The 25,896-nt window shown below is 47.9% G+C and overlaps 1 protein-coding gene across 7 annotated transcripts in view; it reads left to right on the top strand.

Moving 5' to 3' along the window:
• The window catches only part of ETS1 (ETS proto-oncogene 1, transcription factor), a 130,110-nt gene extending 106,858 nt beyond the window's left edge, over nt 1–23,252 (top strand). For 5 of the 7 annotated variants that reach the window (XM_025464936.3, XM_025464939.3, XM_025464940.3 and 2 more), the window contains 3 exons: nt 239–499; nt 18,392–18,510; nt 19,465–23,252. In XM_025464936.3, coding sequence (XP_025320721.2) covers nt 239–499; nt 18,392–18,510; nt 19,465–19,680 — 596 coding nt within the window. In that variant the 3' untranslated portion in view covers nt 19,681–23,252. The remainder of the gene's footprint in view (nt 1–238; nt 500–18,391; nt 18,511–19,464) is intronic. The other 2 variants (XM_025464942.3, XM_025464945.3) reach the window with 1 other exon arrangement.
• The last annotated feature ends 2,644 nt before the right edge of the window (nt 23,253–25,896 follow it).

Genomic DNA, 25,896 nt, shown 5'->3' on the forward strand with positions numbered 1-25,896 from the left:
TGAATCTCTGTCCTCAGGCCTATAACATAAAACAGCACAGTGGCCATGGGCCTGCAGATTGTGACCCACGGTGGCATCCTTCCCCAGACTCAGCCCATAAGCTTCCATTTCCACTGGCCTCTCCTTCCATCCCTCCTGCGGGTCTGATTGGCAATCCGTCCTCACCAAGAGGGTTTTTACAGTTGTCTTTTCCCAATTCCTCCTCCCCCTGCCCTCTTCCTACCTCCTTCACCTCCAGGTAAGCTCGGGGGCCAGGACTCTTTTGAGAGCGTGGAGAGCTACGACAGTTGTGACCGCCTCACCCAGTCCTGGAGCAGCCAGTCATCTTTCAACAGCCTGCAGCGCGTCCCCTCCTATGACAGCTTCGACTCAGAGGACTATCCAGCCGCCCTGCCCAACCACAAGCCCAAGGGCACCTTCAAGGACTATGTGCGTGACCGTGCTGACCTCAACAAGGACAAGCCTGTCATCCCTGCTGCTGCCCTGGCTGGCTACACAGGTAGGTGCCCTGTCCCTGTCTCCGCAGCCTCTGTGTGCTCTTGGCCATGGGTGGGCTCCGTTCCGTACGAGGCACCAAGTGCATCTTCCTAGGCACTGGAGTCCACCTCTCTCTATTTCGGAGGAGTGGGGAGAAGAAGACTCTAGGAGGTCTGGTCAGTCTCTCACACCACTCTGTGACTAGCCATCGATTTTTAGAAGTAAACAGCATCATTCTGTCTCCCAGGGGATCATTTCCAAGAGTGGTAGAAAGAACTTCTCTCTCAAAGGCATCGTTGCAGGGCTTACACTCCAGATTTTTCTGCAGTAGGGTCCTCAGTAGGCTAGCTCTTCAGATGGGAAAAGCATCCTCAGTCACCCCATACTCTGTCTAGATCCTGGCCTCTCTAGGAAACTGGTGTGTGTGTGTGTGTGTGTGTGTGTGTGTGTGTGTGTGTTTATTTTTCCCCCTCATTTAGCTTTAGTATTGATTTTCTTTGAGGAGTGAAAGTTCTAGTAGTGGTGAATAAAGAAAGAGCATAGGGAAAGGAAGATGTATGTTGAGAGCTTAGGCTTTGATTGAGAATCTGGTAATGAAACAATTCATTGTCTGAAGGAGTCATTAGCATGTATGCTGCCTACGCTTGGAGACATTTGAAGAGTGGATCCGAGAAATATCCAAGGAGCATTCATGTGTTAACTATCAAATCCTTCCTGTAGGATCGTAGTGTTTTCTAAGAATTGGAAATTGTGTTGTGAGTGGAGCTTATTTTAAGCTTTGATGACTCAGCTGTGGGGTAGGCCGCTATTGTCTTATAATTGACTCCGCCCTCGGCAAGTAGACATGTGGGGACCCTTTGTGTGGATGGAGGCAAACAATCCTACCTGTGTTTCTAGGGAGGGACCTATCTGATCCTTATTCTTGTGTATGGGAAGTCTCAGGGTTTTACTAGGAAAGGCTTAGGGAAATTACTCCTTCAAAGATCAGGAGTGTGCCTTTCATGCTGCCTTCCACGTAGCTCCTAATGCAGTTCACTGCATGAAGAGGTGCTCAGGAGTTACCTCTGAGTTTTGAGGAAGTGACAACGTCTATATAGAGTCAGGACCCAGAAAGGCACTTGAAGGTCCCCTACCTTGTTCTTTCGACTCCCATAGTCTTTGCTCAAACGTTGCTAGTATGTGGAAACGTGCTACTTTTCAAGGGAGTCCTCTCCCATCTCTGGACAGCAGACTGTTAGAGAGGTGGCCCCTTTCCATTAATGATGTCTGGGAGGAGGAAATGCATATTCATTCAGTCTCTTCCAAGATGTGCAAGAATGCTGGCTTCTGTAGCTTTAGCTCCTAGGTATTTTAAGCCCAGACTCCAGTTGGATGGTGATGAAGGAAGGGAAAAATGCAGTTTAATAAGGGGGAGAAAGGAAAGGCCAAGGAACCTACCGCAGGACTCTGTGGGCTTTGGAGGTGGTGGTGTCTCTACTGGGTTGCGCTTGCTTCTGTTCTTGTCATGTCTGCCATTTGCCAGGGGTAAAAGGCTAGCTCCTCTTCAGCTTCCACCCTGACTTTGTCCTTATTGGAAGTACTTCTGTATTCTCTCTGGCATCCTCACCCTTATAACCACAGGCAGCCACAACCATTGTTCTCCCATGGCAGTTTTCATCATTCTCTCTGTTAGGAATGACATAATGAAAAATTTGCTACTTAGGGTAGTTTTGTGGATAATAAGATTGAGTAAACTGACTTTAATTTCCAAAGTCTGGGTTATGGCCAAAGGAAGCCTTATGGTTGAGGTCATCCTTCATGGGATGAGATTCTGGTCAGGATCCCTGGCTACCACTGCTGAAGATCTAGAAGTTTCTGGGAAGGGCAAAAGGCTGATCTCCACCCCAGATAGAAGCCCCTCTGAAAGTATTACATGTATTAGTTACACATTTTCTATGTGGGAGAAGCCTGCAGCGCTAATGGTCTACAAGGGTGACTTAAAGTGTTTTGACTTTGACGATCTTAGTACCTTGAAAGAATTACCTGAAAGTTGGAGAATCTTTCCAAGTGTCCCAGTTTCACGGCGAGACAGAAAGGGATGAATTGGAAATTCTAAGAACTAGGAACACATATGAAATACAAATTTGAGACAGGAACTGCCCTCAAGTTAGCCAACACCAGGATGCTACCCGAAAGGCTTCTCTGGTGATCCAGACTCAGAGCCAGAGAGATAAGAGCCTCAGAAAGTTCTTTCAGCACAAAGACAGGTGTGTCCTGGAGGTCTGAGCTATAGTGGATGTCACTTCTCATTCTGGTTGGGTTATTTTTATTTATTTTTTAAAGATTTTATTTATTTATTCATGAGAGACACAGAGAGACCACAGGCAGAAGGAGAAGCAGGCTCCTCACAGGAGCCCGATGTGGGACTCGATCCCAGGACCCCGGGGTCACACCCTGAGCCAAAGGCAGATGCTCAACCACTGAGCCACCCAGGTGCCCCCAGATGGGTTGTTTTTAAAAGTTGCTGTCTCTTTCTCCCTCCCTCGGTCTCTCTCTTCTCTCTGTCTCTCTATCTAAGGGAATCAAACAGTCAGTGAGTGGAAGAAAAGGGAAGGTGACTTTCAGGTAAAGGCCTCAATGACTAAAGTAGGCCCTTGAATTAAAAAGCACGTTTTAAGCATCTCACTATCCAGTGTTGCTCTCTGACCCTGGGGATATAACTTTCACACCATCTCGGATGGTGGTAAGAACAATAGCCCAGAAAACAGAACTACCCTGGGCCGCGCCCCCCCCCCCCCCCCCCAGCTGTAGCACACTGTGTGATTTTAGGCAAATTTACCTTGTACCCTTTTCTACTTTTAGTGAAGTGGAAGTGTACATCCTTATCTTGGTGGTGGGAGATCTGTGAAAATGAAATTTAACTAAATCAATTAATTAATGAGTGCTAGACATTGTACCAGACGTGGGGTGTGGGGAGCTCAGTTATAACAAATCCATTGTTTCAGCAAATGTTTCTGAGCACATGTTGAGTGCAGATAAAGGCCAGTTGCCCTTGGGGGTTCATTATCTTGTCACATTCAAGATATTAGAATCATCCTTAGACTTGGCCTGAATTTTCTTCATGTTGTGGTCTGAATGAAGGTCAGGATTTTGTGTCAGGCACGTGGGGGGCAGCCCAAATTTTGGTGACGTTTTTCCTGGGCTCAGTGCCTGGCGAACATCTGTCCACACTGCAAACTCCTTCTACTTAGCGGTTCCCTTGCCCTCACATTGCACCCTCGTTGTGGTCCCTAATGATTCCAGGTACATCCCAGGGAGTGGGAATGGGGATGGAACATCCCCGCACAGCCCCCGCCACCAGCCCAGAAGCTTGCAGTGCCTGGGATTCCTAGAAATGGGGCTCTGACCGTGCGCAGACGTGTGAGGATGAGCTAAAGTATGGAAAAGTGCTTTGGAAAGCGGAGCGCATCGTATGAGTGTTGGCAAACTTTCTATGGCCTATAAAAGTCAGGCCTCTTTTCTGTCTCAAGTTCTGCCTCCTTTTTGTTCATTCCCTTAAAATCCGATTACTCGAGAGTATGTGTGGCCACACCGTGGGAGCACTTGCACCCTGACTTCCCCGTTGCTTGGCGTGGACTACAGTGTGTTTGCACGGAGCCTTCGGGAAGACCGTCATTTCCCTGCCATTACACGCGGGGGGCCTTTGTCTGCATCACCTTCAAAGGAATACATTTCACTTCTTCATATGATGTCTTAGTTACTGCACTGTACGTGTGGAAATCAGTTAGAAACTGAATTTTCACATTCTCTTGCACAGTTACATTCTTCCTCCGAAGATAAGAAAATTGCATCAACCTTCACTGGGCTCCCATGGCAACTTGTTAAATTAGGTCAAGATGTGGGGGCAGATAACATGGCTTGAAAGCCTGCCTGTGAGCTGAGTTAAGAATACATCAAATGCAATGCTGGCTTCCGCCAAAATGTACCTTCTTACCTTACTGTGAACTGCTTACGGTTATCAAACTGATACAATCAGAAAGCTCCATTTTCTCTTGTTTGAAGATACATTATGAACCCCATCTAATTACAAAACAATCTGAGAGAAGTGGCCCAGTGTTTTCTATCTATTTAATAGACCTAAAGAAAATGTTCTCCAGATCCCTGAAAAATGGAGGGATTTTTGACTTTTTTTCCCCCCAAGTTGCAGTAGCTACAGAAGAATATACTGTATTGTCAAGTAGTATTCTCTCCTCTTCCAGCCCCATTTTATAGATGATGGAACTGAGGCACAAAAAGTGAGTTATTCAGGACTGTATAATTGCCGTGTGCCCAGAAGTAGCTCCTGAATTGAACCCTGAGTGCCAGATGTCTCACTCGATGGTGAAATCTATCTCCATGTTAAAGAATGAGCATACTCATTGCTTATCTCAGTTGCTTTCATATAGTAGATTAGGGGCCTCGTGTCCCGTTTGTTAGCAATTAGCCCCGTGTGTATGTGGGTTAGAGGTATGTAGGACATAGTGCTGGTCTTTGGCTTCAGTCTAGAGTTATTGGCCTATAAGTCACCTTCATAGAACTTCATTCCAGATTGCCAGACAGATAAGGCATTGCCACAGATAAGGCATCTGTTTCTATCACTTCTGCAACTCTTCTTGAGGCGGGCCTGGTGGTAAGGCTATTGTTGTCCAATGCCTGAGTATGTCCCCACCTAGAGTTGCAAAATCCTCAATGAGGTGATCTCTTTTTCATCCTGAAGCCTGAAAAGGGCTAAGCCCAAAGCCATCAATTAACTGTCAGGGAATTTGGTCTTCCAGTGCTGTGCAGATTTGTGAAAATACAGTCCCTCATTTTCCTTATGGCTAAATTTGGGTTATCTGGAATTCACCTTTCAAATACTTTTGCATGAAGCATCACACACACACACACGAGTGCTAGTCTTGTAGATAAAGAAGCCCCACACATTCCCTGTAGGTCCTCTCAAATTGCTTCTGGCCTGAAAGAAATCTTGCCCCATAACAGGTGGCTCTAGAGCCAGTCTGAGGTCCTATAGGAAGAAAGTCCCTGGGCTAAACCCAGAACCTTGGAGTTCTGGCTTGTAGTTAAGTTTTAGGCTTCAGTAACCCAGAGCTACTGCTAAAACATGTTTTTGAAAATAAACAGCTTCATTGCAAAGGAAGTGCTTCAAAGCCCTTCAATTCAGAATGAAACCTGAGATTTGGCAGCGTTACCTGAAATCACAGTTTTCTGAAGGAAAACTGGGTTGCAAAAAAAAAAGTCTCAAGGTACTCAGGTACAAATAGCAGCTGAGGGAGCTTTTGGTACGAGTCTTCATTACTGATAAGGAAAGGGGAGAGGGGTCACCAGAGTAAGTTTATAGTGCAGCATCAGTTTGTGCAGAGAGTTCTAAAATCCTAAACCCAGGTGCCTACGTTCTTAAAGAAGCATAGGGCTCTTTAATTTGGGGGCCAAGGGAGGATTACTACCCAAGCCAAGCGCTGGAATCTAGTGTCTGCCTATAAATGCTGTCAGTTTAAGAGAGTGTGAATTGACCAAAGTCGAGAAGAAAGAACTCATTGGCCTGAACACAGAACCCTGGTCCCCGTTTGGGGTGCTTGCTGCCTTTTCCACGGGCCCCGAGGTTCTTGGGGGCAGGCAAAGCTGGGGCTGGCCACCACGGTCTCCATAGAGAGCATCCTTGGGTAGCAGTTGACTGGGCAGGAGGACGAGACCTAGAGAGGAGGAGGGCAGCAACAGAGGAGGGCTCCCCTTTCTGGCTCCGATGCCCTGTGACCCGCAGGTTGCAGGAAGCCAGGCTGAGCCCTGGGCCTAAGCGGGACCTTGCTGCCCGCCAGCACCTCGGACGCTGCGCGGATTCCCATTCTGGGTGCTGTGTTTGGCTGTGGGTCCTGGGTAGGGGGCGGGGGCGTGGGATGGTTTGGGGGCATCTCCCTGGGGAGAGGCTGGCGGGGAGATGGCGTGGAGCGGGGGGGGGGGGCAGGCTCTTGGGCACTTAGCACTGGCCGGGTGGGCGCTGCCCCGGTTTCTGCCTCCTGACGGCCTTGGGGACCCTTCCTGCCCCTCTGCCGCGAGGAGAAAGAGATCACGAGTGGCCGGATTCGGCCTCACTGTTCATTTTCCTTTTTCGAAATGTCTTTTAAAAACTATGGAAAAGGAGGCGCCTGCGTCCAGCGGCCGTTGGGGAGGGAAGCAGCCGCCGGGCTGGGGGGCAGCAGTGCCGGGAGGGCCGTCCCCCCACCCAACTCCGCTGCTGGCTCTGCTTCCAGCGATCGGGGCCGCGTGGACGCGTGGGCTCGGGGTGGCAGGGACCCCGAGGCCTCACCGTGTGGGGGTCGCTGTTCCTGGAACAAGACCTAACTGCATGCGATGGACCTGGGTGGTGACGGTTCTGGAACTCAGCTCTGTCTCCAGTTCGACACCCCACCTGTCGTGCCTTCGAAGCCCAGTGTTTCCGCCGCGGCCTCTGGACCTGGTCCCTGTGCCCCGCCGGCCGTGGACGGCTCCCACGGGCTGCGCCCAGGCCCCCGCGTCGCCCTCCTTCCCCCCCGGTGGCCCGCCCCACGCTAGGGCCCCGGCCGTCGTCTCCGTCCTCTCTGCGGCCATCCTCACGCCGCCTGCAGCTTGGGGGGCTGCCCCCCGGGAGTCCGGGGGGAGCAGCCGAGCCGGAGGCCTTGAGGCCTGAGGGGCCCCTGCGGGAGCCCAGGCCTGAGTGTGTCCCCGCTCTGCCGCTGACTGTGTGCAACCTCAGGCAAGCGGATGTCACTGTGCCTCAGTGTCCCTATCGGCGACACGCTAACACTAGCACGTACCATCTCGGGGTGTTGCAGAAAGCACCTAGGACCCCCGCTAGGCCACCGCAAGCCCTCTCAAGTGCTGGTTGGTACCACGCTTCCATATTCTCCAACCTCCATCCATCCAATGTAATTCTTTTTTTTTTTTAATTTTATTTATTTATTCATGAGAGTCACACAAAGAGAGAAAGAGAGAGAAAGAGAGAAGCAGAGACACAGGCAGAGGGAGAAGCAGGCTCCATGCAGGGAGCCCGACGTGGGACTCGATCCCGGGTCTCCAGGATCACGCCCTGGGCCGAAGGCGGCGCTGAACCGCTGAGCTACCTTGGCTGCCCCTAATTCTTTTTTAATAAAGATTTTATTTATTTATTTTATATATTTGAGAGAGAGAGAGAGAGAGAGAGAGAGCATGAGCGGCGGGGGGAGAGGCAGAGGGAGAGGGAGAAGCGGGGAGCCCACTCAGGGTTCAATCCCAGGACCCCAGGATCATGACCTGACCTGAAGGCAGACGCTTAACTGACTGAGCCAGCCAGGTGCCCCTCCGATATAATTCCGTATTTATATTTCTTGAGGTCAGGGGACCGTGTATTTTATTTAGAGGATTGCAGTCACCCGTGGCAGTGACTTAGGGCCCAGAAGACATTTAACGTCAGATTAGGTCATTTCAGCTATTTCTGCTCACCCCACATGTGTGTTAGGCTCTTGCTATGCCCCAGCCTCTTTCATTTACTTTTTTTTTTTTTTTTTTAAACTGTCGCCAACAACCTCATGAGGTAGGATCGGTTATTCTCATTGTACAAACGAGGGACTCAAGGTTCGGGGGGCGGGGGGGAAGGGTCTAGCCCAAAGTCCCAACAGAAAACCACAAGGAAGATACCGTTCAGAGCTTTTCACAATGTCAGACAAGTAGTAGGAAAATCATCACTTTTAGTGGACATGTTGGTGTGTTATTTTGGGTCTGCTAAGACGCAGGTGGCACGATGTGGTGAGACGGGCGAGAAATATTACTGGGGTGTGAGGGAGATCTGTGAAGGGCAGGCAGGGGAGCCCCGAGGCCCTGCCGCAGGTCCGTCACCTGGAAAAGGAAGAGGGAAGGAGAATCTGAATGGGGAAGAGCCTCCACCTGCTGCTCGGTTCCGAGAAAGGTTTGTCCAGGCCCCCGGGGCATCCCCAGGTCAAGGGTGCCCAGTGGAGGAGCGCCTCCTCCTGCAGCAGGAGGTCTGAGTAGCACCTTGTCGTGGCTGCCACAGCTCGGGTGACCGTCCCGTCAGACCCGACGGATGGACGGGGCTTGTCAGAGAGGCCAGCCCGGCTTTTCTGTCTGGCTAGTTGTCCAGCAGAGCTCAAGACCCCAGTCCCCGTGCTCCTGGGGGCCGGTGACAGGCCTCAGAGCTCGGTGCCTATTGTCGACTGTAACAAGGCAAATGGCATTGTCTTGCGTGTGACTCACCTCTCCCTGAGAATCACAAGAGTGAAAGTTCTCCTAAGGTGAGTGAATGTGAAAGTTCATACTTCGCAGGGAGGTTGGGACGCTCTTGGCTGGAGAGGTGCTCGCAGGGCGCAGCTCTGTGGAGGTGTTTGACGTTCAGAGGCGAGGTGGGTGCAGGTTTTTCTAAAGGCCTCTCAAGGCTAAGCTCTCGGTCCTTTCTTCTTTAAAAGCCAGGCGTAGGTAGGACATGCTCAGCTCTCCGCACGATGGTGGAACAAAACGTGTTTTTTTCTGCTGCCTCTTTGGCTGTCGATCACGTTCTGTTTGTCATCCCACCCAGTCTGGCTACCTCGCCTTACATTTGAGGGGCGTTCAGAAATTATTTTCCGGATGACGGCTGGAAAACTTCAATGCCCCGATGGGGATGTAGCTCACCTCCCCAAGACTTCGCTCGTCCCTTCCCGCATCCCTGATCCGCAGGGGCAGCGTCACTGCTAGGACAAAATAAATTCCAGAGCCTGCACTCAGCCTACGGAGAGGAAGGACAGGCTTCAGAATCCCCAGATTCTACTTTCTGATCCTAATCAGCGCACATATCTTTCTTTCTTCCTGTTACCTAGATACATCATCGTCGGGAGGCAGTTTCTATAGACCTCTGCATTGGCTTGAAAACGCATTTCTTTGGTTTCTAACAAAATTTCACCCCATACCCTCAAATCCAAACCTAACCCATTTCTGGTGACTTCTTAAAACAGTCAGTTACCTAGAAGACATCAGAAGGAAAAGCTCTAAAGAACCCACTTCCTGACACGAGCTTCCCCAGCTCTCTGTCCGAGGCTGAGTGGTAGCTTGAGTATGGTTCCCCAGAGCCCTTGGGTTGGGAGGCAAGAGGTGGCTGCATTTGAATCCAGGCTGCCCCTTTAAGAGACGACCAGTCTCCTTTCTCCCTCCACCCCCACACAGGTGTACTTGAGCACCTGCAGGTGCAGGAGCCCAAGTGAAAACAAGGGTCTTTCCTCCATAGGCTCACTAAACGCGTGTAACCCTCTTGTTCTCAGGACCAGCACAAGCTGGCTGGGGCAGGGATGGGGGTGGAGGCTCAAGTACGCCTGTTCCAGGTGGGGCAGCCTGGGCTCGTGGCCCGGCCTGTCCTGGACATCGATTAGCTGGACGGGACTTTCTGCTTTCCCTCCGGGTCATGCTGTGGGATGTGTCCCTAGGCCCAGACTCCAGGCCCGACCTTTGTGAGCTCTGCTGCTGAATCCCTGCTGGGTCGGCCCTACATAATAATCAGTGGAGTAGGCTTTGTGAGGAGCATAAATGATTAGGGAGAAAAAGCACATTGGGGGAAAGAGGATCTAAGTCTGTCTGTGGCCAAGATTTCCCCAAACCGTAAATGTCTGTGATACTTTCACTTGCAAAGCAGTTTGCATCTGTTCTTTTTTGTGCATACCTACTTTGAATCAGAGCAAGAACTTCACAGAGTTATCCCTGACTATCACAAATCTGCACTGGTCCTTCTCATGTACAGTATTTTTTTTTTTTTAAATGTCGCAGTTATAGACTTTAACCTTTCTTTTAACCTGCAACTTTATCCCTTTCCGAAGTTGCCATGTTAAAAGGCCAATTTAATTCTTGGAAGAATAATTGAATTTTATCTAGTGCTTTCGCTATGTTTAATTTTTAAAAAATGTCATCCTTTCAATCTGTCTTTCTTTGAAAACTCTGCTTTTGAAAATACATTTTCTGTTGTTTCGTTCTTCTGTTCAATCCCATTGTTGTATTTGATATTATATTGGACGCTGTGGTTGCCTCTCTATATACGTGTATGTGTGTATAAATTTATATTTATGTATTCTTTTTGATAACAGGGACTCAGTTTACATTTCTATCAAGTAGGGAGGAGCAAGGATAACTATTTCCGTTTTAGGGACAGGAACACTAAAGCCCAGAGAGGTTAAATTAGTTGTGCAAGATCGTGCAGCGAATCAGGGAGGAAGTGGGATCAAAGTGCTAGATGCTTGACCTCCCCACCTGGGGCACTCCTTGGGCGTATATATTTTTTGATTTCTTAGGGTACCGTCCACTCTCATCTCTCAGTTTTCCACCACTTGACATGTTGGTTTATTTTCAGTGTTTTTTTTTTTTTCTTTCTCCTTTCTTTTGCTCTAACGTGCCAGAGACACGGACTTGACATCAAAGGCTGGTTTTAATTGATTCGAGAGCTGTTTTCTGTCTTGCTTCCATTGTGAGCTACTGGCTCTTTTGAGCAATAAATAAATGCAAGTTCATGAAGTCATTGTCCATTATGTTCATGGAGGGTGTTCTCCGGGGACCCGTCAGATAGTATTCTTTGTGGCCGTGTGTTGAATTTTTAGAACCTGTATCCCCAACTGCTGGTCCTTGAGTTGTTAGCGATTGATACAGGAACTTCCTGATGGACCATGTGATTCATTGAGCCGAGGCATTGTTGACTAGTTATGGAACGTACCATATTTAGATCATATTGGAGATGAGAGGACATCGGGTTGGGGTTGAGTCAAAGGAAGGGCATAACTCAGAAGAAATGGGGAAAAGGTACCTACAGAGGTAAACCCAAGCCAAAATATCAAGCAATCTCTGTCCCTCCTTTTCTTTTAAAAGTCTTTGAAAAGACCACCAGTGCTTTGGTGGCCAAACCATGCAGTAGTTAGTTATTCATTCTCAGGCAAAAGAGCTTTGCAGCTTTGGGTGGAGTTTGGTTCAGAGGGCAAGCACCTGTCAGGAGAAGGAGGGCAAGAACTCATCAGGATGTTTCCTGGTCGTCACCCAACTTTGTTTCATAAGGACTTAGTGGAAATAGATCTTTTGTGAATGATCGTTTAGAAGGGGGTTGACAGGAAGGGCGTGATGCTTCCTAGACTCTGGGGTCACCCCCTGTACCACCAGCGGTGGGCACCTTTGCAGTGGCAGGAGGGGAAGATAGATTTGTGAACAGATGGGTCATTTCTGGATTTGGGTGTTCTGTTTTTGCCATCATCGTTTGGCTGTGGGTAGAGACACCTGGGTGGAAGGGAGGGGCCAGTCAAGGCCCCGTTCCTCTGGTTTAGGACCACCTGCCAGATGTGTGCTCTTAGAGCAGAGTCTACCCTGTTGCAAGGGTGACCAACCATGAGAGTTTCATAGGTTAAAATAAATGTGGTGTCCTGCCCACACTGAGATATTTGATTTGACTTTTAGAGTCAAGCTGAAGAGATTAACTTCTCAAAGTAGCAAATGAATCCCCAAAGGACAGGTGGTGTGGGCGTTTTTATTTTGGGGAACGTGTTGATCCAACAGCCTGGGAGTCACTCATGTTGATTAGTCCCAGATAGGGTTTAATAGAGAGAAGCAGCTGGGGTAGCCTTTCAGATCCTTACACCTTCCTGCAGAGGACGAGTGCTTCAGCTGTACGAGCCTGTAAATGTTTACTGAGCACTTGTCCCAAACACCATACCTGCCACCAAGAAAAGAGGTGTCAGAAAGATGTAGCCTGTGCGCGCAAGGAGCTAACAACTGGCGTCATTCGACAGCAAGTCGCCTTTAGGTTGTTGGTATCTGTTGGGGAGACCCCCACCTAGGCTTTGGATTGCACCCCGGCAAAAACACCCCCTCTGCCCTGGAGAGCATATATACTAGTGATAAGAGAGATGGGCCAGGGCAGACACACCCTCAGGCTGGTCTCGGTAGGCGTACCCCAAGAGAAGGCTCCCGGAGAGCGCGACTGGCCCGTGCTGACCTCCGTCTGCATGGAATTCAGCTCTCACATGTTAGCCTCATGCTGGGGCACCGATGACCAGGTGAGGTCTTGCTGTTGAAATGAAAAAGAAAAATTGAAGTGCAGTCCTGCACCCTGTTCACCAGCAGTGAGTCCATGGCCATGGCCTAGAAAATGAGAAGACACCCGACAGGCTGTCCAACGGAAAGTATGATTGCCAGGAGGCTCTTACTAGGATTTTTGTCCGCGCCTCTTTCCATGTATTGAACTTGTTCACTTCTTAGACTCAGAGTAAGGAAACAATAACAACCGCAGCAGCTGGGCAGCAGGGGATTTTAAATAACCGACCCTCATCAGGATAGATGACGGGCCTTCTAGTTCCTGGATGAGGAGAGGGGACCTAAAGCATCACCCAGATGAGTAGGAATTTACTTGAAGCTTTGCCTTAAAAAAAAAAAAAAATGAGACTAGGGCACCTGGGTGGCTCAGTGGTTGAACATCTGCCTTCAGCCCAGGGCCTGATCCTGGAGACCTGGGATCGAGTCCCACATCGGGCTCCCTGCAGGGAGCCTGCTTCTCTCTCTGCCTGTGTCTCTGCCTCTCTCTCTGTGTCTCTCATGAATAAATAAATAAGATCTTTAAAAATAAATGAGACTGACACCTTGGATTTGAAGTGCCTTGAGGGTCCCCACCTGATACTCTTGCTTCTAAGGTTTCGTCACGTTCTTCAAATCAGAACTGCCAGTGTTGTACTAAGAACTTTCCTCTTACCCAGAAGCTGAGGAGAACAAAGCAGTCAGAGGAAATCCCCCTGCTGCAGCCAGCGAGGAGCTGGAGGCCCAGCCAGTGTGTGTGTGTGTGTGTGTGTGTGTGTGTGTGTGTGGTGCCCTCCCTCCTGCACTTCTGGGGAGAGAGACTCTCTTCTAACAGGGACCCCTCTGTTGTTGTGGCTGAGAGTTTCTACTTGAGAAGCATAGTTTCCCAGTGATGCCACCGGATTCCTGATGTGTGACACCCCGGGGCAGCATGGTGAAGGACGCCGTTGACTGCCTTGGGGCCCCCAGACAGGCACACCATTGTGAGTCACACTGAGTATGCGAACTCCCCCTTCCCATGACTGGCACTATTCTTAGTACCATTCTCTGCTCCCTGGGACAGAGGTCACTGGGAGCACCGTCCAGTTGGGTGGGTGGGTGGGGCTGGGTACAGGGAGAAGGAGGAAGAGGCTTTAGGGTTTTAGGATATGGTGAAGCAAGGGCAAGAGATGCAGCCCCAGGGATTTGGGCAGAGCTACCCGAGGCAATCCAGAAATGTCCTCTGGGAGAGTCTGTGACTGGGAGCACCAGCCTCATTCCCTTGGTTCAGCAAGTCTGGGCCTTAAGAAGTGCCCATGGCCCAGATACGGGTCGCCAGTGTACATCCAGTCCTGGAGCTGCCTCCCAGCTGTGTGCTTCCATCAGGTGGCCCTCGTATCCCTGCCCAGACCTGAAGTGAACGTGACACCTGGTTGTGGAAGCAAGTGTAAGACTGACTGTCCACGAGTCCGTCCAGGGGATGGACCTACCCCGGACCCAGAATGTGCGCCCTGACCCGGCGTTTGCAACCGCGACAATAATTTGTGTCCTTCCTATTTATGGCTCCCCATAACCCAAAGGGCAATCTGCAAAAGGGGGGACCCCTGGGTGGCTCAGTGGTGGAGCGTCTGCCTTCTGCTCAGGGCGTGACCCCGGGGTCCCGGGATCGAGTCCTGCATCGGGCTCCTTGCAGGGAGCCTGCTTCCCCCTCTGCCTGTGTCTCTGCCTCTCTCTATCTGTCATGGATAAATAAATAAAATCTTAAAAAAAAAAAAAAAAAGAGTCCTCAAGAAAGAGGAATCTTTGGGGGTGGATCTCACGGGCTCCTTTCATTTGGTGCCACACGCAAGCCTTCTGAAGGCTGAACAGCCCCTTAGGAGACCCATGGCAGGAGCCCTGTGTGTGCCTGTCAGCAAGGGTGGGTTCACAGGATCTGTCTTCCAGAATCGGGGGAAGGAGACTTGAGCTGACATCACCGTGTTTTGCCTTTGCTTGTTGTGAAGCTGACCAGAGACATTTCTCCCCATTAAAGTCCGTATGCTTTTGTTAGGCATCTGGTTTTCCTATTTAGGCTCCCTCTTGCCTGCGGTGTAAATAGGAAAAAAAGAAGTTTGAGAGCACCTCACCCACGATCTGGGCTCCTAGTTCCCAAGTTTCACAGTTTTATGTTCCTTATGAACAGAGGAAGATTCACCATGGGGAAAACAAACAAACAAACCCACAGACGACAAGAATTCACCCTGCCGCCGCCGCCCCACCACCCGGCCCCACAGGCAGACACGGATCACACACAGGCCTGCGACGTGTCCGTTCGGGCCGTGGCACCGGGCAGGAGAAACAGCAAGGGTAGTCCTGTCCGTCGTCCCTGCCTCTGGGAGCTGCTGCCAGCGACGGGACTTAAACTCCCCGCTTTGCACTTTCTGGCTGCCCCGTCTCAAGGGCCAGGGACTGGGAGGCGTTCTTGGGCCTTTCTCTTGGGGGCCTGGAATGTGGCTGCTGCTCCCCGCCAATGACCAGGATGTGCCTGGGCGGAAGGATCCCGATCTGTCCTTCCTTCCTCTCCCGCAGCTTGGTGTGACTAGCCCTCCGCTCTCCAAAGGGATGTGAAGATGAATAGTGGGAAAGAGGTTTGAAGGTAGATAGTGGGAGGGAGAAGAGTGAAATTACAGCCTAACAGCCACGAGGGGACTGACCCGTTGGGCTGGAAAGGTCACCTGTGGAGATGAACCACAAGGTCACCAGTGGTCGGATGGTCAGGAGAACCGTTGGCCATGCAGTGTCCTGAGTCTGCTGTGACAAGTGAAAAAGAGATGCTTTAAAAAAAAAAAAAAAAAAAAACTTGGTCCTTTTACCCATTGGCTCCCCTCAGCCAGCCAGGCTGTTGGGAGGCCAGCTTCCAGGACAAAGCAGCGTGAAGATGAAGGGCTTGGGGGTCAGACTGCCTGGGCTCCACTCAATGGCCATTTTACTCCTTAGTGGCCTTGGACGAGGCCAGTGGACACAAGGGACACAGTACCTCAGTTTTATCTGTTGCAAAAATGGTGAAAGCAGGGCAGCCCCAGTGGCGCAGTGGTTTAGTGCCGCCTGCAGCCCGGGGTGTGATCCTAGAGGCCCGGGTTCGAGTCCCACGTTGGGCTCCCTGCATGGAGCCTGCTTCTGTCTCTGCCTCTCTCTCTCTCTCCCTTTCTCTCTCTCTCTCTCTGTGTCTCTATGAATAAATAAAATATTTTAATAAAAAAAATTGTAAAAGCAAATTTGATAATCTACTCCCTGGAGTTATCTTTAGGAATAAATGGGATGAATATAAAGCATCCCATGCAGTGTCTGGTGCATAGTAAGTACACAACTCCCAACTTTTGTTTGCTTTTTTCTTTGTCTGGGGCCTTTTTTTTTTTTTTAAGTTTTTATGTATTTATTCATGAGAGACACAGATTGAGAGAGAGAGAGAGAGAGAGAGAGAGAAGCAGATTCTCTGTGGGGAGCCAGATGCGGGATTCAATCCCAGCACCCTGGGATCATACCCTGAGCCAAAGGTAGATGCTCAACCACGGAGCCACCAGGAGTCCCTGTCTGGGGTCTTAAAGCAACTGCCCTGTCTTAGGTCTCCAATCTGTGGCCTTGGCCCAGGAGAGGACTGTAGACTCCAGGGCCCATTCCCATAGTTTGAGTAGTTGACTTTTCTTTGTCATATCTCTCTTGAGAATAATATTAAGACAGCGATGTCCTCTGGGGTAGAGTCATTTTGCGCCGCCTCAGGAAATCTGGTCTTTGGCAAGGGTTGTTACAACTGCTTTTTTCTGAGTTTCTTTGCTACCTGAAATTCCATAGCATTTCTTAGTAGAGACGTGTACTTAGCCTGCCCATCCAGGACGGCTTCTCAACGGATTCCTCACGTAGGGTCACGTTTCATCCAGTGAGCCGAGCCGGGCAGTAGTGGCTGGCAACGTTAACTCAACTCCCAACAAATCTGCAAATGTGCCTGAGTTGTATGCGAAATGGTGTTTTAACAGGGGGTGAAACGGAAGAGGGTAGAGCTTTCCCGGTGAATGGTCTGGGCTGTTTCTTTGAATATTATTTTGTAGGATCCACTGAATCATTTTTTTAAATAAATTTATTTTTTATTGGTGTTCGATTTGCCAACATAAAGAATAACACCCAGTACTCATCCCGTCAAGTGCCCACCTCACCACTAAATCATTTTATTCTAGAGTATGCATAAGGTATTTCTTACAGGATGGTTTTAAGGTGCTCAAGGTGCATTCCCAGCAAATAAGGTACAGCTATTTCATCTTCCATATTTAGCTTGGACTGTGGGGAGGAGGATACGGAGAATCTCCTCCAGCAGACAGTCGCATATCCACGTCGGTGCCTATGGCCCGGGTGCTTGGATCCTGAAGGCCTGGGCACTAGAGCCAGCACCACCACTTTCTCACTGTGCCCTGGTGCAAAATCACATCGTTTTTTTCTTTTCCTGCTTTAATAGAATGGAAAGAGTAAGACCAGTTGTGCTTTGCCTATAGAGAGGTCCAGGGTGTGGATTTTAGGAGTCAGCAAAATGATGCATGTGAACGTACCTTGTAGAAGTATAAGCTCTAACAAGAGATCACCCCTCTAGATTGTAAAGAACATTTCTGGTTTTAGATTTATTTATTTATTTATTTGATTTGTGTGTGTGTGTGTGTGTGTGTGTGTGTGTGTGTGTTTAGATTTAAAAAAGCTGGTCTCCCATTGAATTACACTTTACTCTTGATGGGACAAATCTGAAGCTCAGGTTAAAGGTTAGAGCTCTAGAAAGTCAAGTTTTCCTGTATGAGTTAGAGTGTGCCTGGCTTCCTACGTCTGCATGGACTGGCTCTTTCTCAACCCTGCTCTGTCCAGATGGCTTCCGAGATGGTGTAGACATCTCACAAGCACCACGGACTGTTGAACCCATCTTTGTTTCTCTGGCTATACCCATAAACTAGATAGGAATCACTGGCAGCATTGTCATATCTGAACAGGAAGTTATCTTAAAAGGAAATTTGTTAGCATAAATCCTTTAGCATAAGATAAATTGACGATCAGAGTATGTCTGGCTTTCCAGAACTAAGATCTTGGCAGTGTTGATGTCTAAGACAAGAGAACTGTGTGTGTGTGCACATAAGTTAGAATATACTGAACCCATAAATGATGTCTGAGACGGTCCTCACCTGACCTCTGAGGATTTTGTGGAGGGGCAGGTGAATCCCTTACAGAGTGATGGCGTCCTCCTTTCTTAGCTTGGGTGCCTGCCTGTGAGTGGGCCTGGTGGGGAACGGGATGGTGGTGGAGAGTATTATGACCTTATGACCGAAAGAATATCTAACTTCTGTGTCCTTGTTCGATGACCCCAGCATAGGGATCCTTGTCACTGACGAAGCAGGGGCCAGAGGCTAAGACAGAAAAGCATTTCTGGGGTTGGACTTCAGATTGGAACTGGCAAAGATCTTCCTTAGTTACTATCTTTATTCCTAGTTAAGGCAAAAATAATGAGTCAGTGCTTGAAGGCACAAAAGATTGTGCTGCCTTAGGATATCCCAGAGGATTCATCTAGTAATAATTTTCTTTCTAGGGTTTGCATAGCAGCAGACATGGACTGACCTTGGAGTCAGTCAAAATAATATTGATAAGACAAGGGTATATTGTAAGGTTTTTGTGTTTTTGTTTTTTTTTCCCCAATAGGAAGTTTTCCACCTTGCAGTCCTTTTGAACTCATAGCACCTCCTCCAACATTTGTGCTATGTGCTGCCTTCATTCTCTCGGGGCTGGATGGACTGGAGGGGAGGCAGGAGGAGTGCTATATAATGGGATTAATTGCTGGCAGTGCTGAGCATCTGGTGTAATGATTCACAATGGCTTGTGTTTCCAGGCAGTGGACCAATCCAGCTGTGGCAGTTTCTTCTGGAATTACTCACTGATAAATCCTGTCAGTCTTTTATCAGCTGGACAGGAGATGGCTGGGAGTTCAAGCTTTCTGACCCAGATGAGGTAAGAGGGGAGTGGCTTGAGAGCCCTGTGTTGGAGGAGGATGAGAGTGAACTCTGGAAAGTGGTGATGTGGGCCTGGATGACATTTTCTGGGATTCCAGCCCCACCTCTGCCCCTTGGTCCTTGTATGACCTCGAGCCAGTGACAAAGCCTGCCTGAGACTTGAGTTGCATCCTTTGGACAACAGAGAAAATATCTACACTGCCCATTTGTTTCCCAGGATTCATGGAAACGATACATAAGAAATGCCTGGCACATGGCGAGCCTTCATAAATACGGGTTGCCTTTTTTGACTTGGCACTTGTCCTGGTCCCATGGCCCTGTGAATCTAGAAGGGGGTCGGACAATTCAAGAGGTCTTGGAAGACCAGGACAATCTGTTCATTAATTCATGATTTTATTCAACAAATGCATGTGGAGCGGTTGCTCTGTGCCCTGCCCCATTCTGAGCACGACAGATTTGAAAACACCGACCAAGAGAGACAACATCTCGGGTCTGGCTGACTAGAAGATAGGATCCTCTGGTGTAGAAAAAAATTCTTCCCTTTGATGAAACACAGGCATGACTGCAGCTTAGCCCTGCCCCACTGTCTCACGTTAAATTTCATGCTTGCAGAGCGAAGGTATCCTACCAACAACATGAGGAAAGAGGAGAGTCTATAGTGTTGCTTATCTTTTTTCCCCCCATTATCAGGCACCTTAACTCTATTATATAGAAACACAAGGTCAATATATTTTCATTACTTTGAGCATTCTTGCCCAGCTCTTTTGAAAACTGGAATTCAGAATAAGTGGGTGAGAAAAAGATCTTCCATCCACTTGAATCTCAAGCCATCTTACCTGAACAACATCATGGGTCACGATGACGGGATATGGGGGCAAATAAACATATGTACTTGGATTATCCCATAGGTATTTACCCTGTCTCTTTTTCATTTTTTATTTTTAAATTTCAGGTGGCCAGGAGATGGGGAAAAAGGAAAAACAAACCTAAGATGAATTATGAGAAACTGAGCCGTGGCCTACGCTACTATTATGACAAAAACATCATCCACAAGACAGCGGGTAAACGCTATGTGTACCGCTTTGTGTGTGACCTGCAGAGCCTCCTGGGCTACACGCCTGAGGAACTCCACGCCATGCTGGACGTCAAGCCCGATGCCGACGAGTGATGGACACCACAGGGCTCGGGGAAACTCTGCTGAGACATTTTGAAGAACAACCATGTCGGTCGGACTCTTAATTTTTAATTGTTATTCTATTTTTAATTTTCCAGAACTCATTTTTTTACATTCAGGGGTGGGAGCTAAATGAGCTGCAGCTATAATCAATTGTGCGCAGTTGGAAAAAAAGAGAGCCAGGACTTGTGGGGTGGGTGGGACAAGAAATTCTTGAGCAAATTTTCAGGAGAGAGAGAGAAGGGTCTTCTTAGAAGCTTGAAGGATCTGGCTTAAGGGAGGAGGAGACGAATGTGTACCATTATTTCTAAAAATCATCCATAAAAAAATGTGTCTTGAGTTATGGATCTATTAGCAAAAGAAATTGAGACATCAGGAGTCATGAGACCCATGAAAGGCAATTACCTTGCTTTTGTTTTAAGGTCTGGGAGGGCAAAAAAAAAAAAAAAAAAAAAAAGAGGGAGGTGGGATAAAACATTTGTGTGGGGGATGCACTAAAAAACAAGGACTATTTACTTTTGACTCGACTTTTGAAACAAAGATGGACTTCAATGGAGAGGGGCCCAAACTGTTTTTGTGTTAAAATCTATTTTATTAAATTTTGTGCCAGTATTTTTTTTTTCTTAAAAATCGTCTTAAGCTCTAAGGTGGTCTCAGTATCGCGGTATCATGCAAGTTTGTTTTTATTTGCCGGCTGAGAATTCTGTCAAAGTGCAAGGAAACTGTTTATATAGACCCCACTGGAAATGCAAAGTGCTGTCACTGAGATCGGGGATCCCAAATTCATGTGACTTCTATATGAAGTGAAAAAAATATATCACGCTGACTTGGGCACAAGGGACCTGTGCATGTGAATTTCATCTGGGTTTTAAAAAAGGATCACACCCCTCTACTTACCCGTCATTAGTGGATTCTCGGGGTTTGGACTTAACATTGAACTAAGAAGCATTAAGTCTTTGAACTGAATGTATTTTGCAGCCCTGGTTTTGGATCACGGTCGCTGTAGGAGCACTGTTGAAGTCATAGAAAGGAGATTGAAAGAGGAAGAATGACTTGTTGCTTTGTTGGTTCTATACCTGCAACATTTATGACTTGGAATAAACGCTGTGTGCATGGGCATTACCCCTCAGGTCTTAGGAAGTAAGTCCTGAATGCATGTCATCCCAGACCAACACTCTATACTTTCTCCTTTTCCCAGCATTCCACCTTTATTGCTTCCCCCCTCACCCCCACTACCCTGTTACCCAGTAGAGAGAAATGTACAGCTTTCCGACCCGTGAGTGAAAGAGCAATGTGGTCATGGCATGAGTTGACGGGTGTCTGACAAAGCCATTCAGACATCCTGGGTTTTAGGGACAGTGGAAATTAAGGTTGCATAGAAGTAAAATGTGGCTTGGCTGTCTTTGGGAAGAGAAGCGCACGGCTTTCCTTTGAAGAGTTGAAGCTAGCGGAGTCAGGTGTCAGGTGAGGCTGTGTATTGCAGACACTGTGAGGGCCTGTGCTTGGATCTGTTTTCCTGGCACAGGGTAAGTGAGGGTGAATGATTGCAGAAGAGGCGAACGACATGAGGACTAAGGAAACATAAGAAAAGGAGCTTGAGTGAAGAAAATGAGGTGGTCCGTGAGATCCGAATAGATTTCTAGTTCCTCCCGAAGTTCAACGACAAGCTGAAAGGACCGGGGCAGTGTTGAAGGGTGGTCTGCAAATGTTTGGATTTATTCCCCGGGCGGGAAGGGTAGGAACCAATGTATGACCAGTGGGAAAAAGTGCCTAATACACTCAAGCCCCCCTGCCCCAAATAGATGCCTGATTAAAAAGGTTGCTGACAGAGGGACAGCTCTCACGGACTTCAGTGGGAGAGGGGAAGAGACATTGAAGGTGGGCTCCAGCTGAGAGACTGCAAGTACTACCTACCTGCTAGCGAATCTTCGAGAAAGTGGATCCTTGACTCCCGGGTCCTCTTGCAGACCCTGACTTATCAGGAACTTAGCTCTGGGGTTCATGAGTCTGCTCACTCTGATACATCGGAGCGTCCACTTGGGAAGCAAAGGCAGACTTGGCTTCCAGATGCAGATGCCTTAATGAAGCTCTCGAAATATTTTAGGAGCTGCTCAGGGAGTGTTAGGCGGAACCGTTGGGCTACATTGTTTCCTCTTAGACTATGTGATCTTTGTTGGGCACTGGCCAAGGCGTGCGTGTGTGCGTGTGCGTGTGCGTGCGCATGTGCTTGCAGATGTGCAGAACTGCCGCTAAAATAATAACCTGGGTTTTTCGGTTAAGTCTTTCCACGTTTCAGTAGGGGGCAAGAGTAGAACCAAGGCAGGGCATCGGCCTTTGCTTGCTGTCCGCAACCTGGCATAACATGACTTTGTCTCAGTGCACCAGCCTTTCCTTTGGAATTTATGCTGAGAATTCCCCTTGTGTGAGTGTGTCGAAGTCCTGCAGTAGCTCCGTAGCAGATAAGAGATAAGGAAGTGCCTCCTCATGCTCCTCATCCCGCTTGTTTGCGAAGAGGCCTCTCTCCTCTAGGTCCGCCATTTTCAGTATTTGTAGCTAGTGCGCTAGTGAAGACAGCTTTGTCCATCTGGCCAGATGCTTTTTTTCTCCTTCTGTCCAGAGGCCAGAGACCATCCCAGGAAGAGTGGTGGGTGGTTTATACACTGGAAATGTAGCAGAATTGTTGCATTTATGCTTTTTAAAAACACATGTTAACTTCAGAGGAAGGATGGGCGAATCTGGTTTAGTGATGAAACCCTTGTTTTCCTGGAGAAGCCTTAACCCATGTTGGTTTTGGTGGTCGGGTTCAGGGTCACTTTTGTTTCCCTCTCCATGCAGGGGAGGGACTTCCCTACACAGAGCCCCGGTTTTGTGGCTTTGGGGATTGGATTGGAGGTGGCATTCGAAGATCAGATGTGCTTTTCCTCACTTTGGAGACGAACACTCTGGGTTTTAGAGCATTAACCTGCCTAATCTTCATGGTGAAAATCACACCTTCTCTGTTCTAGTCATGCTGTGCATGCTGCTTTCTGTTGGGGTCTATATAAATGTGTTGAACTCATATCTACATTCCAAAGAAGTTTCAAGGAACCATAAATATATGTATACATATACATATATAAAGTATATATATTAAAATGAAATTATCTCTATCAGGAATACTGCCTCAGTTACTGAACTTTTTTTAAGAATACTTTTTTTTTAAGCTGAGAAGTATAGGGGTGAAAAGATGTTATATTGTGTTTGACTATTTTCCAACTTGTATTTTCATATAATTTATATTTTTTAAAAGCTGAACATTTAAAAGCAAGATGAAAAAAAAAGGAAAAGCAGGTGCTTTTTAAAAATCAGAACTGAGGTAGCTTAGAGATGTAGCGATGTAAGTGTCTATGTGTTTTTTTTTTTTAAATGCAAAAAAAATTTCTTATGGGGGAGTTTTTTGTTTGTTTATTTTAGTAGCTGATGCTGGCACATCATTTTGCTGGAGAGTTTTTTATATACTGTAGCCTGATTTCATATTGTATTTTAAACTGTGTGAGATTAAAGACAAAGAAATTCATTCATAACAATGTGGGTTTGGCTCGATTCTTTCCTGTCTGGTGCATGTGTGAAAAAGCAGGACAGACCCACCAACCAGAGACGAGCACAGGAGGAAATGCAGTTCAGTCTTGCTGATCTCACTGTGTCAAGACCAGTTCAGATAAAGATTTCCCAATAAACTTATAATGATAATACAGGGAAGTATAATGCAATGCCCCGATTATTGGCTGTGCGGTGTCATCCTTTGTGGAATGTTCCTGGCCTCGTCACACCACATCTTGTTCATGTCTGAATGAACTAAGAGCCACGTGAAGCAAATTTTTAATGACTCAACAGATAAACATTTGATTTCAACTGAGTAAAGTTCCTGATGTATTAACACAGAAAGTCGAACATTTTAGTTGATGCTTTGGACGTGAACAGGATTCTGGTTTCTTCTTTCGATACGAATTTTGCTCTGTGAAAACTTGGCCCGATCACATTCATCTCCTTGGCCCTGACTCTTTCATTGAGGCTGAAAATGGGGAATGCTCATATCTGTCAGAACCCCCAGCAGCCCCCGTCATAAATAAAATCATATTTATAAGCGCTTTGGGGAGGAGCGCTTAGGAACACATCCTGCGTGGTACTTTTCTCTTGTTGTTGAAACTGTAGAAGGTGGATGTTTTTAATTAACACCAGCATTTGCAACATGAATCCCGACTCACAGCTGGAAAGGGAATTTTTGCTGAATTGTTCACAAAGAGAGCTCTGTTTTTGGAAAATCTGTTTCTCCCAGCCTGGAGCTTGAGGTTTGCTGAGTGCACATTGAACATTGACTGTGTGGTCTAGTGGTTACAGAGCTGGACTGGCCACGGCGGGACGGCGCTGACAGGGAGGTGGGTGGCTCTGGATCTTCCATCTCAGCCAAGCTACCACCACTCACGGGGAGACTCACTCAAGATGGCTTGAGGTCCTTATATTTTTTAGTCTTCAGCTGCAAACCCAAGCAAAGACGCAACTCCTGAGCCAAGCTGAGGCCACATCTGAGCCATCTCCCCTTGAATAAACAGTGCACAGAGAATAGGTTTCTGCCTTAGTCAAGAATTTGGTCAGAGAGCTTACCTTCGGTAAGCCAAGCTGCTATTCTCCCCCAAAGGATCTGATTTAATGCTGAACAGGTTAAAAGATACAAGCAAGATATGCTTGAATGAAAAAAATAAGCCTCTACCTCTGTTTCTCCAACTAGGAGCTAGACTTGAGAGGGGAAGTCTCAGTTTGGTGATTTCCCTTAATGATACTGCCGAGACCGCCATATTGAAGCTGTGGTGGTGGCAGCTGGGCCAGAGGCAGTGTCTTCTCGAACGACTGGAGGATTTGGGGGACTAGGGTAAGGTGAAGATAAAAAGAGATGCAGGGAAAAGGGGGAAATCATTCAGAAGAGGCAGGTCATCAAAAACCCGTAGATTTGACAGGCTTTCAGGGGGTTGTAGGGTTAGGTAATTGCCCAAGGCTAATCTGGCTCACCACTGCCATGGCTTTGGAGCAAACTATAATACTCATGCCACACAAACAAACAACAACAGAAACTGAAAACAGGAACAGCAGAAGTTTCCTGTATAATGAGGTGTAACTATTTTAACCTAAAAAGGAAGAGGCTTGTGATTTGTACTTTGGGTAAAATGAGGCAGGCAATGGACATGAGAAGTTACATGTGGGCAGACCGTGGGCTGATTGTGCACCACGCAGATGTTCAGTTTGGCCTCCACAGTCGTGGGACTCACCTCTGCAGCTCAAGGAACAGTGTACTACAGTAGGGTCATGGGTGGTCTTTGAATACTGGTGTTCCTCTGTAGCAATGGCCCATGGTCGACACTGAGTGTAAGATGCCCCTCAAATTGAACACGAATCTCCTGATTCTAGAAGGAAGTCAGCCCCACACATTGACACTCCTGCCTGGTCCTTGTAGAATTTGACTTCATGACCCTTATGGGGATAGCCATCTATTCACATCCCGTGTTGACTTGGCATGAAGCTCATTTTATTCTAGAACCTACAGTGGAAGGGAGTACAAGAGGTCATCGTGTTCATCGGCACCATCTGACTTCTGAGCCCTTGTTCTTTCCATTATGCCAGGCTGCCACCAACAGCTCCAAAAGGTCTCCTTTGATGATGTTGGCTAATGGCCCCCTGTCCGTGGGAACCACAGCCCCAGTTACTAGGAGGTACACTTCCCAACATCAAACACAGGACGACAGTCTTTTTTCTAGAAGGACACCTTTCCACTTCCACAACTCTGCTTCTGCTTTTCCCCAGTGGTGGCTCCGGGAAGGTGGTTGATGATGCAATTTCCGTTGTACAGAGGCCTTCTTCTGGCTCAGATACAGAGACGCTTGACCTGGGTATTCTGCCCTTGCCATTTTATGGGCGAACAGACTCAGTAGGCTGCTGAGTGTTCACTGCTCTTTGAGATCCCTCCATGCTCTGAGAATCCTCCCCTAAGAACAACAAATAACAGAAGAGAAAAGCACTTTCCTGGCACTTCTGGCAATGAGGCAGAGACTTAAGGATTCTGATTAAAGCAGGTGTTGATCAATTGGTGAAAATTAGAAAAGGCTTGAAGTTGAGATAAAAAACACTCATTGAGAATTTAAAACAGCACAGTAGGAAGTAAGATGGCTCGGCTTTGCCTCT

The sequence above is a fragment of the Canis lupus genome, chromosome 5 (genome assembly GCF_003254725.2).
Source record: "Canis lupus dingo isolate Sandy chromosome 5, ASM325472v2, whole genome shotgun sequence".
Lineage (NCBI taxonomy): Eukaryota > Metazoa > Chordata > Mammalia > Carnivora > Canidae > Canis > Canis lupus.